The sequence below is a fragment of the Uloborus diversus genome, chromosome 9, assembly GCF_026930045.1.
Source record: "Uloborus diversus isolate 005 chromosome 9, Udiv.v.3.1, whole genome shotgun sequence".
Lineage (NCBI taxonomy): Eukaryota > Metazoa > Arthropoda > Arachnida > Araneae > Uloboridae > Uloborus > Uloborus diversus.
Window position 1 is genome coordinate 37,801,847 of NC_072739.1, and position 19,847 is coordinate 37,821,693.

General features: G+C 32.4%; 1 protein-coding gene across 2 annotated transcripts in view; it reads left to right on the plus strand.

The window, feature by feature from the left end:
• LOC129229218 (zinc finger CCCH-type with G patch domain-containing protein-like) overlaps window positions 1-19,847 on the plus strand; it is a 90,053-nt gene that overhangs the window by 61,315 nt on the left and 8,891 nt on the right. For both annotated transcript variants that reach the window (XM_054863480.1, XM_054863481.1), the window contains 6 exons: window positions 4,086-4,148; window positions 9,465-9,622; window positions 13,751-13,911; window positions 14,687-14,730; window positions 16,071-16,135; window positions 16,695-16,871. In XM_054863480.1, coding sequence (XP_054719455.1) covers window positions 4,086-4,148; window positions 9,465-9,622; window positions 13,751-13,911; window positions 14,687-14,730; window positions 16,071-16,135; window positions 16,695-16,871 — 668 coding nt within the window. The remainder of the gene's footprint in view (window positions 1-4,085; window positions 4,149-9,464; window positions 9,623-13,750; window positions 13,912-14,686; window positions 14,731-16,070; window positions 16,136-16,694; window positions 16,872-19,847) is intronic.

A 19,847-nucleotide genomic window follows, 5' to 3' on the forward strand; every position in this document is an offset into this window, starting at 1 on the left:
CTGACAACGGGGGAGAATTCGTAAATAAAGTTTTTGACAATTATTGTTTGGATAACGGTATAAAACATGAGTTAACCAATATTTTCAGTCCAGAGATGAACGGTTTGGCCGAAGTGTACAATCACTCGGCCGCTAATGCTGCAACAGTATTATTGGAAGAAAGCGGGCTAAGTAAAAGATTTTGGCCGGATGCTATGCTTTATTTCAATTATACTTGGAATAGGATTTGTCACTCAGGACAAACTAAAACACCTTTTGAGTTATATGGTGGGCGTAAGCCAAGTGCTAGGCACGTCAAACCTTTCGGTGTTTTGTGTTATCTTGGAACACCCCGTCAGCAAAGACATAAACTTGATGTTAAAGCCAAAAAAGGTATATTTTTGGGCTATGCATTTAACACTAAGGGTTTTCGTATCTGGATTCCCGAAAGCGGAAAAATTTTTGAAAGTATAAATGTAAATTTTAATGAAAATGTTTATTACAAAGAAGCTTTTAAAAATATATCAGAGAGTGATTCTAGTGGAGCTGTGCTGGGTCCCTGTCTCAAATGGTCAAATATTCAATCAGATTCTGAAAATTCAGAAAATGAATCGAATTCCGAATCGGATAACGGAAGTGAAAGCCCGAGTATGCCGTCTAAATTCTTATCTTCTGATGAGAGTGAAAGCGAGACGAGCGGGGATGAATCAGATTTGAATTCTGACTTGAGTGAAAATGGGGAAAACCCACCACGTGCACAGCTGCGTGAAACAGAATGGGTGAGGAAAGCAATCCCAAGGTCAGATAAATCTCGTACTGATATTTATTTTTATGAGAAACATTCTTCTAAACGATTACGTTCTTTAAATGATGTTGAAAAATATTGTTCTAAAAATGCTATTTTGTTAAACCACATTTATTTGATTTTAATGGTAAAAATTTATATCAAGGTGAAATTTCTGATCAAACTGTTCATTTAAATTTATGTAACTTATGACTAGATGATGAAATTGTAATTCCTAAGAATTACAAACAGGTTCTTAAATCTAAGCAAAAGGACCAGTGGTTAGATTCAATGAGGGATGAATTAGAGGTTATGCATTCTAGAAAAGTGTGGGATTTAACACCTTTGCCTGCAAATGAAAAACCAATCGGATCAAGATGGGTTTTCAATGTTAAAAGAGATGAATCGGGAAAAATTGTTAGGTATCGTGGGAGACTTGTTGCTCAGGGATATGCATAATCCCCTGAATCGTACGATCAGACTTTTAGTCCGACGATTCATTTTTCATTGGTTCGATTTTTCTTTTCCTTGAAAATATCAGAAGGTTGGTTCGATTTGCAGTGCGATGTAAAAAATGCTTATTTATATGCATCTCTAAAAGAATGCATCTTTATGAGACAACCACCGGGTTTTGCAATAGAAGGGAAAGAAAATCTAGTTTGTAAGCTTAATAAAGCAATTTACGGTTTGCACCAGAGTGGCCGTATGTGGTTTTTTGAGATAAACAGTGTTTTATTGAAAATTGGTTTTCAGAAATTTGAAGAATGTAATTGTGTTTATATTTATAATTCATGTGTCATTTTATTGTTATATGTTGACGATATTGTTTTGCTCACACGGAAAGAAAAGAATTTAAATCATGTTTTAAATTTACTTAGGAAAAATTTTGACTTAAAAGTTCTCGAAAAAACGAAAAAACTGTTAGGTGTTGAATTTGAAAGAACTGAAAATGGTTTGAATTTGTTTCAAACTAAATATATCATTGAAGTTTTTGAAAAGTTCAAACATTTTAATTTTCCGGTTTCATCATTGCCGATTTGTAAAGGTATTGTTTTTTCGAAATCGAATTGTCCTAATACAGAAAATGAAAAATTTGAAATGTCAAAGATTCCTTATCGTAATTTGTTGGGTTGTCTTTCTTTCATTGCGAGCAGAACAAGACCAGACATTTGTTATGCGGTCAATATCTTCAGTCAATTTCAAAGCAATCCTGGTGTCATTCATTGGAACGGTCTTTTAAAACTTCTGGGTTATGTTTTTCAAACAAAAGATTTAAAACTTAAATTAAATTGTAATAGAACCCAATTAATAGCTTTTTCTGACGCCGATTATGCAGCTAATCGAGATGATCGAACTTCACTCGGGGGGCAGTTAATTTTGTTGGATAATGTGCCGATTGAATGGTGAACCTTCAAGGAACGTTGTATTAGCCTTTCCACTATGGAAAGTGAGTTTGTGGCCCTTTGTGAAGTGTCTAAAGAGCTTATGTGATTTGACCGTGTATTAAACGAATGCTTACGCTGGGGAATTGTTAGAAAAAGTAAAATTAAATCTGTAATGTACGTTGATAATCAATCAGCCATTGACTTTGTTAAATCTCCGATTGAAAATCACCGTACAAAACATATTGATGTAAAATTATTTTTTGTTCGTGATTTGATTCAACGGGACATTTTTACCGTAAAACATGTAGGTAGTAAATCCAATAGGGCCGATATTTTTACGAAGCCGCAGACCCGTTTTGAACTGAATCGTTTTTGTGAACAAATATTTTGTTAACTTTTAATAGTATGATTGTTTAGTATAATAAATATAGTGGGGTATTAAAGTATAAATATTTTTGCAACAACTGAAATTTTTTTCAAATTTCTCGTTGGTTTAATCTTTGAGATGGAGGAATTTGATTCAATGATAAGAGTTTATCTTTAGAAACTAAGCGTTTTAAACAATTTTGTCATTGTGAAAAAAAAAAAAAATTTTTCAAATCATTGTGCCCATCTTTTTTCAAAGATACTGTTTCGAGTATTTTTGTCAATTACAGTTTGACAAGATAGTTTGCAGTGGAAATGTTAATCTTGGACTTACTACTAGTTCCTTGGACTGTGGATCATCAATAGGCAAGAAGGACTTTTTTGAGAAAGGACTTCAATCAAATAAGCGGTGATGTATTGAGCTGCTGATGGATGATGTATTATGATGGATATATATCCATATTTGTTTATTGTTGAATTGTTAAATTTTTGTAAAAGATTAAGCCTGGCCCTTTGTGGATTTTTTTTGGGTTATTTTTGAATCTATTAAAATTGTATAAAAATTCAAAGTTTAATGACATTACTGAATGAGAAGGGGGGATATGATAGACATCGGTAAACGATATTTATCCGCGTTCTCATTCCTAATGTAATGTAATATAAAATTAACTTTATTCAAATTAGATTAACTTCTCAACTCTTTCGGCATGTGTAAAGTTTCAGTTTTAGGTTGGCATCCTTTGATGCCCAATCATATGCAAATGAGGCAAGTATAAGTAGTGAACGATTCCAATCGTTCTCTCTCTCTTTTTTTGTGTTCGTCAGCCTCTTGTGAGTTAGGTCCGATAGGTGTTGGGGAGTTGCGAACTCCGCCTCCACTTCTGGCCAGGGTTTATTCTTATGAATTTATTTTTGTTAGTTTATTTATTTTAGTTACTATGGACCAATAAATTTTTGGTAAGATTTTAACAAGTTTCCAATGTTCATTTCTTCACATTAACATTTGATTCTGCACCTTCCACTGTGTGTTATTATCTCTGCTTGTATAAGCATGTAACATTGTTGACTGACTTACGAAATTTAGCCCTTCGGCTTTTTCGTTTAAACATCGTAAGTTATCAAAAATGACATCACCGAACCCTGACCACGCCTACAGCCAATGAGCAAAAAAGGCGGGAGAACAACACATCGCGGGAAGAAGGAGACAAAACATGGCCGCCAAAAACTTGGAAAAGACGCCATTAAATTATAGAAAATGCGAACACAGGAAATAAAAACGCGAATCGATGAAAATTTATGTGATTACTATATCACAATGGTATTTAAGATGTGACCGTATATCATATATTTCTTAACATAGCATTCCTATTCAATAAGCCAAAACTTTTGAAAAGTAGCCTTTTATTGAGATCTGAATGTACTTATTTATCTGTAAAATAGTTAGTAAATATTTCTTTTATATAATTGAACTGTAAATTTATCTTATTGTGTATGGTGCAATGAATCTTTTGTGCCATTCAAATTCTTGGAGCATTTGAAAGTATAACTGAATTGTAATTGCTTTTTGCTAGGTTCTCTCATGGATATCGTGTGAACTATTCAGAACTGGAAGAATATGTTTTACCTGATTTCAGGTAAGTTTTGCCTCATATGTAACAAAAAAAAGAAAAAAAAAAGATTATCACTGTAAATTCACTAACAGATTTATTGTGTGTTACCCCTCCCTTCCAGTTCTGATAAAAAAATTTTCTGAACTTGAATTCTTCGTAGCTGAAAAATGATTAGTGATTTTGCAATTAAAATTTGCTCTTAGGAATAAATTATCTCCTTCTTAATTATCATTACGCTGGGAGTAAAATAAACAACCTAAATATTAGAAAACTAAATGATTTTATACAAAACTGTTGATCTATGTGAACACACATTTCAACTTTAACTAAATCTTTACCTTAAACAATGTTTTGAGTGCACTTATTTTGAAATTAACAGATGAGGAGCTCATAGGAAAAAAGACCAGATGTCAATATTTTCAGTGTTCGAGAAAGTCCTTTTTAGAAGTTCACTAAAAGGTCGTTGTCCCCAGCATATTTACAACTTCAGTTTAAACTGCTTACTTTCGGATATTCATTGTTCCGAAGAATAGCAGAGGACAAAAGTACTTTGCATGGTTGGTCCCTCAAAACTGACTTTTATAAAAAGCAAGTGTTTCATACCAAAGTTTGTCGAATGCATCTTCATTTCGCATATCATTAAGAGGATGTACAATTCTGTGTGCAACATCTACTACTTCATGAATTGATATATTATGGTTTTAGACATACTTGTAGGTTATATGTCGCTTCAAATACTTGTTTCAGAAGATTAATTCCAAAACAAACTCAAATTTAGTGATACACACTATTAAACCATAAGCCTCACCACCAAGCTTTGGATTTGTATCTTCAAATATTTCTAAAGTATGTGCAATATGTCCACTAGGTGCCGTTGAACAGCACGTAAGCTTTCATATCTGCTGTTAAATCTTGTATCACTAAGTGCTTTGAGTGATAAATCACTACTTTCATCACTAACGTGACAAGCTGAGTTTCTTACTGTTGTAAACACTGCATGAGGTTTGGGTGAAGCTTCAATGAAACAATATGGTTGGTGAACTATACTAAAAACATTGCGCACAGGACAATGTTCTTAGATGCATCTACAAGTGCAAGATAAAAGAATGCATATAGCAGTGCACATACATTATGTGGGATTGATTTGCTTCATTCTTGCAGCCAAACCTTTATGGATACCACTCATGTTTCTTGATCCATCATCGTTACATTGAGCGATGATGTTCTTGGGATCCAACCCGAGTTCTTGGAATATTCAAAGGAGAAATTTACACCAAGTTTCACCATCAGTTGAGTCTGTTTTGTAGAATCCAAGAAAGCGTTCTTTGATTTCCAGCTTCCTCAGTTACATACGTTATTACTAGAGTTAGCTGTTCATGATGTGAAACGTCTGGAGTTTAATCAACCAATATGAAAAAAAAAAAATTACTTTTCTTAGCACTTTCAAAAATGTTGTTTCTGATTTTATTTGCCATGATTTCAATCATTTGGTTTTGCACATCATGATGAAGAACATTAAAATATCTCTTCCGTTCCATAAAGATTTCTTTTAACAGGGCATTATCTTTAACAGTTCGACATAATTTCCTCTGTTTACTGAACTTTCATTTTCTCTATGCCCTCTTAGAGCTCAGCTTTCCCAGGAAAAGCAACAGCTGAAACAGAATTTTCAGGTATTCACAATTTTTATTTATTTTATTTTGATGTTGCGTAGATATTTGTGACATAACACTTTCTTTGGACTTAAGAATCTCCTGCCAACGTTGAAAAACAATAAGATGGGAAGATGTTCTTTCATGTTCTTTAAGTCGTTGGACAGCTTTTTTCCAGTTTCTGAATCCAACAGAAATAAATACGTCTTTATAACAACCTTTGCTTTCAAATAAACGACAGGGAAAGCTTTGTCTCCAGCTACGCTGTATTCAAGCCAGGTATGTTCTGCATACCATGCACTTTCTTCCTTTTGTTTCCGGAAATTTGTCAAAGCGAGGTTGAAAGGGACCGTCTGTGAAAAATGCTGCAGCTGCTTGCTTACCACAAAGCAGATCTCTAGGCTGAATATTGTCAAAATTTTCAGACCACCAGAGGGAACTGCAACCTCTTTGGCACTTGACAAAACAGATGCTTTTATATTACTTTTGCCAGTAGTATCACTATCAGTAGCAGGCAAGGAGTCCAATTTTGTTGAGATGCTTGTCTCAATTAAACCGTAAGATAAAACATCAGCACTTACAAAAACTTTTCACTCAATAAAAGCTATAGAAAATCATCCAGCAAAGTGCGCCCTCTTAAAGCCGTACAAAAGTTCAACTATCTGCACAGAAAAATTGTTTCAATACAGTGCTCTATCCTAGATTAAAATAACTCGGTATTGCACTGTCAGCAATCGAAATTAGGAGCAAAAATGACGAACACCAGGGGACCTACAAACAGAAAGCGTGGCTTCACTTTTATAGTCTGCAAGAGACAATAAAATCTTGCTGACGTTTTTCATTGCGCCGGTGGTAGTACTGGTTTTGTTGGATTGTTTCATTTTTAGACAGGAAAGAGATTTGATTATATTCAAGGTCAGAGTGTCTGCCAATCATGCTCCAGTGACACTCAAAAGATAACTTTTTATTTGTTTTGACATTTCTGTGTTTTTTTATATATAATTTCTAGTTTGGGTTCCTAAATTGGAAAATAAGATAAATTTACTATAAAAAGTGTGTACCCCCCTCCCAAATCGCCACCACTGTTTTTTTGCAAATGTATTAGCTTCAAGCTATTTAAAGGGTGACTTCTCATGAATGACAGAAATTAAAATTCAAATCCTAGAAAGCATTTTTTCCACTTATAAAACATTTATTTTGAAAGCCTCCCCCCATAAAATCTGCTACCAATAGGTGAGAAAGAAACGAAAGTAGACGTTATGTTTGTCAGCATATATTTACTACCCCACTTTTTAAACTCTTTACACTACCTAAATTTTTTTTTCTTTGCTTGTAAACCGTTTACTTTGTAAGACTGACCCATCTTCAGTCTAAACTAAAGGTTTTTTCGCTGCTTTACTTTACACCTTTAAGAAAGCAAGTTAATGGTTGTGGTAATTTGAAGCATTTAGGTGTGAAACGATGATAGAATTTAGTCGTTCCCAAAAATATGTGCAACCTTGTGAAAGATTCTGGTTTAGGATACGTTTTAATTGTATCATCTTTTGGTAAAGAGGTTTGATTCCTTCCACTGCTATTTCATAATCTAAAAATTCAACTTTGCTCAAACCAATTTTACATTTAGCTATGTTAATGCGCAGCCATAGTTATCAAGTTTTTAGAAATTTTAGATGCTTTTTGTGTGTTTCTGTGTGAGGAGAAGCGATGAGTGTCATCGAAGTAGCACAGAACAAAGTGTAGACTGCTCTCCATGGTAGATCATTATCAGTAGGGGGGTGTCAAAGTGCACTTTTAGTTCAAAAATATTGGTTTTGGGGGCCAATTCTTTGAAATATTAAGTCCCCCAAATGCAGGGTTTGTTGATTTAAATTAGCTTGATTACAATCACGATTTCAATCAAGTTATTTAAAAAATAAAAGAAATATTTGATTCAAATCAATTGATTTGAATTAAGTGATGGTTTTAAGAAAATCATTAGTTAAAATCAGTTGATTTAATTTATAAATGAATTTTGCATTTTTAGAATGTGTTGCCCTAAATTTAAGTTAACTGCATTATACAATCTTAACTTCAACTGGCAAAACTATATAGCTCCATTTTTCTGTGTGTGTAACAGATTTTCAGACTCTTGCAATATTGCTTTTACTCCAAAATAAGTTCAGAATCAATAAAAATTTGCATTTTTTCTTGCACACCATGACTAATAAAGTTAAGAAAGATAATTAGTTAACATATTAATTTAACACTAAAAGCATACATGATGATGGAAGCCTTATCTTTAAGCAAAGTATAAAATCAAATCAAATTTTATTTAAACATTGTAACATATTCATCAATCTTAGATATTTATTGAATATTTTTAGAACTTATCCTAAATTTAAGAGTAGACTGAATGAATTCATTAGTTCAGATTGCTTTATTTTCAAGGTTTTTTGCCTTTTTCATCCCAATTGAATACTTGAATGCGTTTTAGAGCTTCTGTTGACTCTAACCTGATAAACATAGAAAAATTTTAAAGAGATTTTTCTCCTAATAATTCTAGGAAATAGTGGTATAGTACAACACTCTTATAATGCCGACCTATATACGCAATTCTCTATAAACCGCACAACTTTTCAGAAGTAAACAATTGGCTTTGCAGTCAAAAAAAAAGCCTTCTGTTCCGCCTCGCAAACATAAAAATTGTCAAGCAAATTAAATTTTGAAACATTTTTTCACCTCTTTATCTTAATTCAAAATGTTTAAGTGAAAATGTATTCACAGTAGAAAAATATACTGTATTGCTCTTGACAATGCGGTTGTTATGCAAACCATGAAGTTAGCAGAAGTGGGGGATAATTCGTTTTCTTTTGAATGTGATAAATATTTATTTGTGATAGACTATATTTGAATAATTAGTGCTTTTCCTCATTTCAGTTAAATTTATTCTGAAGTGCAAATATTCAGATATATTCTGAATATTAGCTACAAAACTTGTGAAATGATCTGTATGATGCAAAAACCTGTGTAACTCAAAAGCTGTGGTCCCAAGGTGTGCGTTTTAATGGTCTTCTACTGTACCACAGTGTCCTAGAATTATAGTTGAAAAATTTGTGGTTGTAGCTGGGGGGGGGTGATTGTTAAACTTAATTTGAATCACGCATTTGTATTAAAGCTGTTCTACTTATACCTATTATTAAAAAATAGCTACTACCATGAAATGAAAGTTGCTAAAAAGTTGCTTTTTCATCTGTTGTATGAACTATATGATATTTATAAATGTAAAACTACAATATATCTACAATTTTTTGAAGATTTAAAAAAAAAAATCTCATTTAAATCAAAATATCTGACTTTCTCGATTTTTTTTTTTAAATCGAAAAAATCACAAACTCTGTCCAAATGCAGCTGTGGCAGTATTAGGCTTTGAACCCACTCTGGATCCGTGGCTGACATAAGGTCAAGTTGTAGTTCCTGGAATGGCAAATTCTGTAAAATTGATTATACTTGGTTTGATTCAATATCAATAATTGAGAAAAATATACCACATTTTAAAACCACAGCTGAAGTAGTTGCTGGTGTCAGCTCACTGAATGTTTCAATCTAGAAATAATGGAATGACATGTGAAAAATGTATCCTGAGTACTAATTACCGAAAAACATTTTTAAAAACTTTTTGGTTTAGCTAATTCATGCTTTTCCCTCCCAGCAATGTCCAAAGAGATTCAAGATGCCTAGCAAAATACAAAGATGGCTTGTGGTACATGGCTGTCATTGAAAACTGCTTATCTGATAACAAGTACTTTGTTAAGTACACACATTTTAAGACTACTGGTACTCTTGAAGCGCATGACATTCTCCCAATAGGTAATTTCAACTTCGTTTACTTTTTCAATGTCAGCAAATCAAAACATATCAAAAAATGTTACAGCTAGGGGAAAACCCATAGTAGTAGTACAGTAAAATTAGGCCAAAAAATGGCCAAACCCAAACATCCAAAAAAAAAAAAAAGGTGAAACCTGTTTCAAATTACTTCTTACCCTTCCAGCAAGAAGGGGTAAAAAGTCCCAGCACTTTGCGCGTCGGGTTTTGGGGGGGAAGGGGGGTATGAAATAATCCTCTATTTAAATAAAAATAATTTCTATTACTTAAAAAAAATTCTCAAACCTCACAGAAACCACTCTATAATAGTAAAATAATAAACTCTCACAGAAAAAAATTCTAATTAACAAGGGTACACAGGCGGGGAATGGGGGGGGGGGGGTCCATTAAGCAGCTTTGCGTCATTGGAATTTTTAAGGCAGTTTTTTCAAGGGGTACTTCTTTCTTTTTTGAGGGCTTTTATTCTGGATGGGTACTCCATCACACTTAAGGGGTGCGCCATCGCTTTTTTTTTTGAGGGGGGGGACCCTGAATTTACATTCTAAAATAAACTATTGCAGTGAAGTTCACGAAAAAATTTCCCTGATTTAAACTTTTTTGAAGTACAAAATGCCACACAATGATATGGTAATGTCAGAATGATAATTCTAAAAGATCTAAGCGAGCTCAGTAACCAAATTATTTTTGACTGAAGTTATTAAGGGGCATTCCAAGGTATTTTTGACATTTATGTAGAGTCCGTAACGTGACCTTTTTTGCCATAACTTTTTAGTTTACTGTTTGATTAGCATATTATTTTTATTTTGATCTTTTCCTACCAACACACCAGCTCAAATTAAAATGATTTGCAAATCAAACGGTAAATTAAAAAGTTATGGCAAAAAAAGGTCACGTTACGGACTCTACATAATTTAAAAAATACCTTGGAATGCCCCTTAAACTGTTTAAAGCGCTGGAAAACAAAATTCCTGTGCAGCATAAAAAAAAGTCCAAATTGACCAAAGTTTCCCTACTTTTTCTTGCTTAACTTACTTCAACTTTTCTACAATCTTTTGCCATCACCGTAAGGGGGGACAAACCGAAATTGCCAATAGTGAGACGGGCAATGCTGCAATTCTGCACTCTCTAAGTCGGTGGGGGTTCTCATTTGCAAACACCAAGCTACCCCTTTTTTTACGCAACTGGTTACATGAATTATGTTAAATATGCGGACATATACTTGCAACACTATCTGAAACTTTTGAGTACATTATGCGATAAAAAAATTTGATCACATCAAACATCAGCTAAAACATCAGCTATCCAACGATTTAACGCAGTGACAAATTCAGGTGGTCTAGAACCTGTAGTGATTCAACGATAGAACAAGGCGAGAGCAATGAGCAATACAACAATAGAATACTAAATATTTACACCTTTTTGTTTCTCAGTTAGGAAATCACAATCCGTTTCTAAAGCCCCCAGAAGTTTCTTCCCTCTCAAGTTGGTAGTGGTACTGCTCGTTAATGATAAGGTGAGTTGCGATGAGACTTTTAACGTTTGGGTAGTAACATCAAAGGATATTGAAGGCAAACAATTTTGTGGCATTTCTTAGTAAAGGAGGTAAGCAGTTATGTCTTTAGCTTCTGTTACGAGAGTAGTTACTATCTGTAAAGATGTGTAAGCCCAAACCATCTTTTACACCGAATGGTACGAACAGTAAAGATGGAATAGCAAATTGCTAAAAACTTTTGGTACGAGTTATGCGTTGATCCTCCATCAGTATGCGATGAATCTGGTTTCAGAAGGAAAGAAACCCTGTATCGTTAAAGTGCTATTATCTGAAGCAAAAGGTTCATCCACCATCACAGAACAAACAGCTGGTGTCATATATGAGGCAGTAAGAAGCAAAGGGATGTAAGTGGACGTTTTCAAGTTTTCAATAAAACGCGTTTAAAGATAAGAGCCTAGGTAGGCTTTCATTGATTTTCTTTTCTAAATCATGCTGTATAGAAGCAACTACCAGGTCTACTAGTACCATCTCTTGCTCCAAGATAGAGGAGATGTTCACCAATCATTTGTACTGGTTATCTCCAAATTTTTAATTTTGCCACTTACATCCCTTTGCTTCTCACTGCCTCATATGTAATAGATGGAAGATACCTGCTTGATCATATTTTTGGTTATGATCTGTAAGCTTCAAGGAAATACGCCAGCAATGCAGTGGAATAGTTACAGTGGTCACTTGTAAGTATGGGAAAGCTAGTTTCATTTTTGATGGGTGCAAAGAAAGCACCACAGAAATATAATCTGCTTCCTACAACAGCCAAGCCTTCTGCTCTAGAAGACTTTCTGCGTCTCAAATCTTGTGCTTGCTCTGAGGGGTTCATTGGATAAAGTGAATGTTTGAAAAGTGAAAGTGGACTGAAGGGCTCAATTATATGCACAAACTGTGTTAAATATAGCTGCAGCAATAACGGTTTTGCTGAGGATCTAGATTTTAAAAAACATCTTCATAACGAAGACTTTTTGTTACAAGCTTAGGAGAAATTATTTGAAAGCAAAGAACAGTTCAGAGTAATTTTTCTGGCCATTTAATCAAATGTGCACCATCAGAGGGGGTGGGGGGGGGAAGGATAATATTTTAGTATATAATTTCGTTTTGGGAGGTGAGCTACTCTTCTTACGGGGTGGACAGTCCTGATTTAATGCATTTTAGATTTGCATGAAATAATACTTCTACTTGAAATAAAGGGGGGGGGGTTGAGGATTTATTTTATTTGGCGGAGGGGGGGGGTGCTGTAGCTTTGAGAGGAGGTACACCATCGCTCTTGGAGGATGGACACACTTGATTTCTAACTTTAACTTAGCATAAAATAATGTTTCCATATGAAATGTATGGAGGGGGTTCGGGGGTACTGCTTTGTTTTACGGGGATAGGGGGGCTCTGTAGCATTGGTGGGTTATGTCATCCCTCTTGAGGGTCAAACACCTTTAATTTTATGCTCTTAAATTTAGTATAACATAATATTCTCACTTTAAATTTACTCTAAAAATTCTGGAAAAATACCCAAAACAGCAATTTTTAGATGCCCCCCATTCCAAAACCCGATGCACAATGGGGTGGGACTTTTTACCTGTTCTTATTAAGAGGGTAATAAACACTTTGCATCAGGTTTAGCTTTTTTTTTTTGGATGTTTGGGTCCGACCCCTATTTTTACTGTACTATAGTGAGTGTCTGAAATTTAACAAACCATTAATTAAAAAGATAATTATTATTTAGTTTAAAAATTGAGGTTTTTTTTTTTCTTTTTTTTAAAGCATCTTTTAACCAAGTTTTACACATGCACACACACAAAAAGGTACAAAGGCCTATGATTAAAAAAAAAGAAAGAAATTGAAAAATATATTTAAAAATAATTCAAAATTTAAATCTGTTTTTTTATTTTAATTTTGTTGTATTTAAAATTTATGCATATTATTAAATAATTTTAATGCAAATGCATCATTCAAATCTGTTATAACATTTAAGACACAAAGAATAATAGTGCACTTTAAATTAGTTCATTTTTTCCGAAGTTAAATTGAATTCAATTTTACTTATGAAAGCTGAAATAAATCTTAACCTGTTACCTAAGCAATTACTTTTTTACTCTGTCAGCACTAGTTTTTTTCTATTTTTTAAATAGCATGTAATAGTTTTTAACATCATACTGGTGGCATTACTGCATTGCCACTTTAATATCCTGACCAATTGAGTTATTAAGGATTTATTTAGAATTTGAAAACAATTGCACGCCAGTGTTACAGAACTTACACATCCACTACACAAGCAATTCACTTACAGCTGTTTTTTCACCTAATTAGGTAAGTGTAGCCAACTTGAAATTAAAGAATGCCAAAACAGAACAACCACCTGTTTTTCAACTGAAACTGACTTGAGGGGTTCAGTTTGGGACTTTAATTGAACATGCTTTATCCAGTGACATTTTCTTTTCATGAGGCTAAAGTGAAATAAAATTTTCAAATTTATCTTTAAAAGTGTTTTGATGTATAGAGATTTTATCAGTTTTTTTATGAAATGAACATAGGTAATTGCTTATAGTTTTATTTATTTATTAATTTTTTCCTAGAAAATTTGTCTTTATCTGATGACAGTAGTGATAGTTCTGAAGATGAAGATAAAAGACCCGCCGAACAAGAATATGAAATTGCAGAACAAAAGCCTCAAGAAATTAACTATGTTACTGAAGTAGGAGATTCTCCTATAGGCCTATGGGAATCTCATACAAAGGTAAAACTTGTTTTGTGCTCATTTCTTTTGTAAAAAATTGCTAGGTAAATTCTCTTAATTTTGTTTTTGACACCTTGTGTTTGTAAATATATTTTGGAGTTTTTCTCATTACTGTTCTATCTTCACAAAATCTAGAATTGCAGGACAGTGTAGCCATCTTGAAAAATTATATTATACATATTTTCTAAATACTCTAGGATCATTGTCCTGTTGCAAATTTAAATTTTATTGCACTTACTTTTAAATTTACATCTCTTTTAAAATTAAGCCTATGATCATTCCTCTTTAAATTTTTCATTGAACTTTTTTACTTTTGATCTATTGAAAGCACTCTTCTAGAAAAATCGTTTTTCACAACTTTGTATGTTTTAAGTTTATCTTAATATCAAGAAAATTTTAAACTCCATATAGTATAGTTTTGTTTTCCGACCTGTAATTTATTTCCTTACTAATAGAATGTATTAACAGCCATATCGGTCAATTATTATTCCATGTGTACCAAGTTTCTTCAATTTGTAAAAAATATTCTTATGTTGATTCAGAATCCCTTGTTTTTTATTCATCAGTTCATGTAAATTAGCTAGATTAATCTATATTAGGATGGTTTCTATTTATTAAATCTTTTTCAAAAGTAATATATGTAATGTGTAACAAAATTGCCAGTATCTGAACGGTAAATGCATGTCATTTAATGTGCATGTAATATTCTTATATAATGTATGCATGTATCAGCAATAATTGTCATCTTGTGTGTAATGATAAAATTTTTGTTTAGGGTATAGGTTCAAAGCTCATGGCAAAAATGGGATATGTGTGGGGGTAAGAAAGTTATTATTTTTTTTTTTTAAATACTTTTAGAAGTCTATAGGGAGTATTCAATTAAATCAGTAGTGCTCAACCTATTTTGCTCCTATTACTTTCTGAAAAACGTGTGCAAAGTTTGCATTAGCAAAATAAGCATCAAGTAATAATAAAAGCTTGTTATGGTTTGTTATTTTCTCTCCTCTTCCATGTTTTCCTGTATTATCCAGAAAAAACTTGAGTATTTTAAAATGTTATACATGCGTTCTGATCCACAGGGTGAATCTTAATTTAAAATATGGTCGTTGGGAGAAAAAGATTGAGTATTACTGAATTAGATGATACTGTTGTTTGTTTATTACTTGTTTGGTAAATTATTACGGATGTGCCGAATAACATATTTGGCCAAAATCAAATTATTCGTTTACAATTCGAACAGAATATTCGGCTGAATACTGATTATTCATTTAAACCTTTCAACTGTATTTGTATGTTCATTTTATGCCAATTTAAAACAGAAAAATTTGTATCTGTTTTGTCTTTTGTGACATGTAAAAGCATTTCCATTTAGAATCTTAAACTTATCTATCTGTAAAATTATTAATTTAAAATAAGTAAAAAATAAAATAAATCATTTCAAAAGCAAGAGCTGTCAATGGGCTGCAACCTTAAAATGCAGAAATCCTTATGTTCCTCCATCGTAGTTTGCCATGATTAAACTTTGATCGCAATCATAAATACTTTTACTTTTTTTTTAAAGTAATATTTCATAATGGTGTAAAACTTCAAGTACAGCAAAATTTAATTTCCAGGAATTGTATTCATATTAATTACCTCCTTAAAAATTTGTGATGCGATAATTACTTTTTAGCGTGCATGAACAAGGAACAAACAAGACATATGTAGTAATCTCTTTATAGTTGCCGATGAAAAATTGTTCCTGTTCTAAAAGAACTAAGTATTGCAAAAGTGTTATGTTATTTAAAAAGTTTTTCTACGAAGTACAAATAAAGTGAACATGTTGCTACAAAATAATTCAATAATTAGTAATTAAAAACTGAACAGCTAAAATTTGTTTTTATGAAGTTACTTTAATACTTTTTAATTCAATACTACTATATCTCCAGTCTTTTAAATATCTGTTGAAATAATTATGCATGTGCAATGTTAATGTAGATAAAATATATATATAAAAAAAACATTTTGCTGAAAATATAATTGAAGTTTGGGAATAACCTGATTAATTTTATTTGCAAATGCTTGCTATGCTTTATTATTGTTTTCATCATTTATTTTCTGTGTGTTGTTTAAAATGCCAGAAATAAATTTGGACTAATGTATGGGAAATCTGTTTTTAGACAGGGACTTGGGAAAAACTCTGATGGGAGAATAGAACCAATAGAAGCTGTTGTACTTCCAAAAGGTATTAAATAGTGAAATTCTTGTTGAATGATGATTTTTGAAATTTGAGCTGTCATTTATTCTTTTAAACACTGAATATAAAATGAAACATAGATCCTTTTGCTTTTTTTTTTTTTTTTTTAATTGAACTGTAAAGGCTACATTGTTGTGTTTATATTTTACTTTTTATAAATTGCGTTACTGTGTTTTGTAGTTTTATTATTTTAACTGTTTTTTTTTTTTTTCTCATGAAAGTTAGATTTCTAATTTTTTTTCAAAGCTATATAGCTTATTTTTGAATTTATGTGAAATTTGAGCTTTTTTTAGAATGGAAATTTGTATTTTGCATTGATACCTTATTAAAACTCCTCAATTAATCATAATGGGCATACATAAAACAGAATTCGGTGGGCTTTTTTCCCCCCAAGGTTTAATTTGTGCAAATGTTCAAGAGTAGTTGTAGTGAAGAAACTTGTTTTAAGTGTGTATTTTTTGTGAAAAACTATGAATATATTTTTCAAGCTGAACATTCTCATTCAAACATCTGATTTTGTAACTTTATTTTTTGCATTCTTGTTTAGGAAAATCCCTAGACAAGTGCGCTGAAATTAGAGAATTTACTGGGGCTGTTACGGTTGAAGATAAATTCAAGGCTGAGCAAGTTAAACAAGAGCACCGAATAAAAAAAAGTGAAAAAGATCAAGATCAAGGAAGTACTGTTTTCGATTTCTTGAATAAAAATATATCAACGTCTAATGGTAAGTAAAATGTTTGGAATAAAATAAGCATAATTTATTTATTTATTTATTTATTTTTAGTTTTAATATATCAAATTTTACATTAGAACATTTTGTCAAACTATGCTTTAACTTCTTTATATGATAGTGACTGTTAACAGAAAGGATGGATAAATATCATAAATTCTCTCTAAAGACACTATACTTGGGGTTCTAATATTTGTTTTTATACTTAACTATTCTTTTGGGTGTGAAATAATTTTTAAACTTAATCATTTCAAGTATCTGTTTGTTTTTCATATGTTTGTATAATCAATCTATTTTTCTGCAAATCTCAGTATTTTGGGGAAAAAATCCTAAATTCTTTTTAAATATGTTCTTATTTTTCAGATTTTTTTTTTCAAATAAATTTTGAATTTGGCATCAATATTATCTGTCTCGTTACATCTTCATTATGAATTCTATCTTTCAATGTTGAGACATTTCTGCCATATTTGATTTAAGTAGGGGAATGTGGGACAAAGTGAAATAGTTAAGATCACTCAGCTTTTTCCAAATGAACAAATTGGAAATTTGTTTTGAAATTTACAGTATATAAAGAAAGAACATTATATTTTATAAAGAAACTTGCCCTGAAAAATTACTGTTTGGTTTTGGCAGTAAATTTGTGCCTTCAAAACAAAGTGTAAAATGTTCACTTTTTTTTCAGATGGGGCAAAGTAAAAAATTAAATATTTTAGCAGGGATGCACCGGATATCCGGTAACTATCCGGTATCCGGCTGATTTTTTAACTATCTGGAACTAGGAGGTATCCGATCCGGCAAGCCACTCTGGATCCGGATATCCGACAGTTTTTTGCAGGATATCCGGGCAGTTATCCGGTAAAAATGTGAGAGATATCCGGGGTTGATGTGGGGTTATCCGGTACGAAATGAGGGTTTAATTTTGAATTTACTTTTGCAAAAATTCCAGTTAAAGCTTTCACTGTTTCATAAACTTTTCGATGATGCTTTCTCTTTTAATTGCTGCTTCAAAAACGACCATTCGTCTTCAAACCTAGCTTCTGGCATTCCCCGTCGTCGTCGTCCCCTCTCCTTCGCGAATCTGCTGACGGTATGTTGCCAATAATTTCTCCCTCCCTCTCTCACTCTCTCTGCTTTAACACGCTGAAGTGAAAAGTCGACCTTGAAATGGTTCATATCAAAGCGCTTGTAGTTGGAGGAGCGGCCGTCTTGAAAATTAAAATACGGTCAAGTTCCAACTTGCGGGAGGAATGCACTCCACTACTCCTCTTGCATAAGTTGAAATTTAGCGTAGTAAAAAAATGTATGAATTCGGATTTTTAGAAACACACTAAAAAATTTTAGGCTTTTGTAAACACCTCTCACACTATTTTGAACCATTTCTTAACTTTATATTACCGTTTCTTGCATAAAAAAAGCTGTATTATTCAACATAAAACTCTGTTACGATGTACAAAATTAATGGTCAATGGGTTTTTCTCTCTTTTTTTTTTGGGGGGGGGGGGTATTTATGGTTTTTAGGGGGTGGGCCCTTGCTCTTAGGGGGCACCCCTGTGTTTAAGATGCTAATTTGCATCTTTAGAGAGAGTGAATCTTTGTTTTCTGGAATTAAAGTAAAATTTTCAGTTGATTATTTTAGCGTAAGTTTATTAATTTGTTAACTGGATTGCCCACCTGGGGGGGGGGGTGTTTTAGGGGGTATTTTCTCTTTTTTTGGGGGGCTTTTTATTTGGGGGGTATTTATGGTTTTTAGGGGTGGGCCCTTGCTCTTAGGGGGGGGGGGGTATTTTTTGTTATTTCTAAATTGGAAACAAGAAAAGGTATTACTTCATGATGAAGTTTAAAAAAATTTCTACACGTCATGCAAATCTAATAACAAATACGACTCATTATACAACCTTTAAGATTTCAACTATGAATAATTAAAAGTTTAAACCATGTGTACATTACATACAGAATTAATTTTTGTCGAAAGTTTGTCTCTTTCAAAAAATCTGTCTCACAATTCCTAAATTAAAATATAGAGGCTCTAAAAAAGTACATTTGAATGTACTTAACATTTTTTTAAAGAAATGATATGTGGAACAAGTTTGATTTATTGTTTTGAAACGGCGTTGTAGAAAAATATGCGAACATGCAATGCAATCGAAATGCCGGATATCCGAATCCGGCTGGTAAGGGGGCATCGGGTATCCAGTGAAATCACTATCCGGTGCATCCCTATATTATAGTAATGAAATATTTTTTATTTGATTATAAAAAATATTTTAGATCAAATGAATCAGTAAATAAATGATTGAACGAATAATTGAAAAGATAATGAAACAATAAACAAATAGTTAAATAAATTAATTCAGGCAGTTAGAGCAAAGGGAAGTAAGTGGACATTTTCAGGTTTTGTGCAAAACAAGTTTAAAGATAACTTCCTAGCTAGGCTTTCATTGATTTTTTTTTTCTAAATCATTCTGTACAGCAGCAACTACCAGGGCTACTAGTACTGTCTCTAGCCCCCAAGACAGAGGAGAGGTTCACCTACCATGTGTACTAGTTATCTCTAAATTTTTAATTTGGCCACTTTCATCCCTTTGCCTCAATTAATGTATGAACAAAAATTTATGAGTGAGTAAACACTTAAACAAATAAGAAAATATGTGAATGAATGAATAAATATAAGTGATTTGGAAAATGATTGAGCGAGTCAACAAAATAAACTATTTCACTTTGCCTCACATGACACTTGACTGATTGTACAAAATATTTAAAATATAAATAAGCTAAATGTTAAGCAAATAAATATTGCATTAAATATTAGAAGGCCTCAATTTTTATTTAAAATTTTAATAACAGGAACTTTATCCTTTTATAGTAGCAAAAATAGCTTTTTACTTACAACAAAATGTTACAAAATGGGTATCTTATATAATTAAAAACTGAGCATATGTATCTATGTATGTACCTATGTCCAAATTTCTT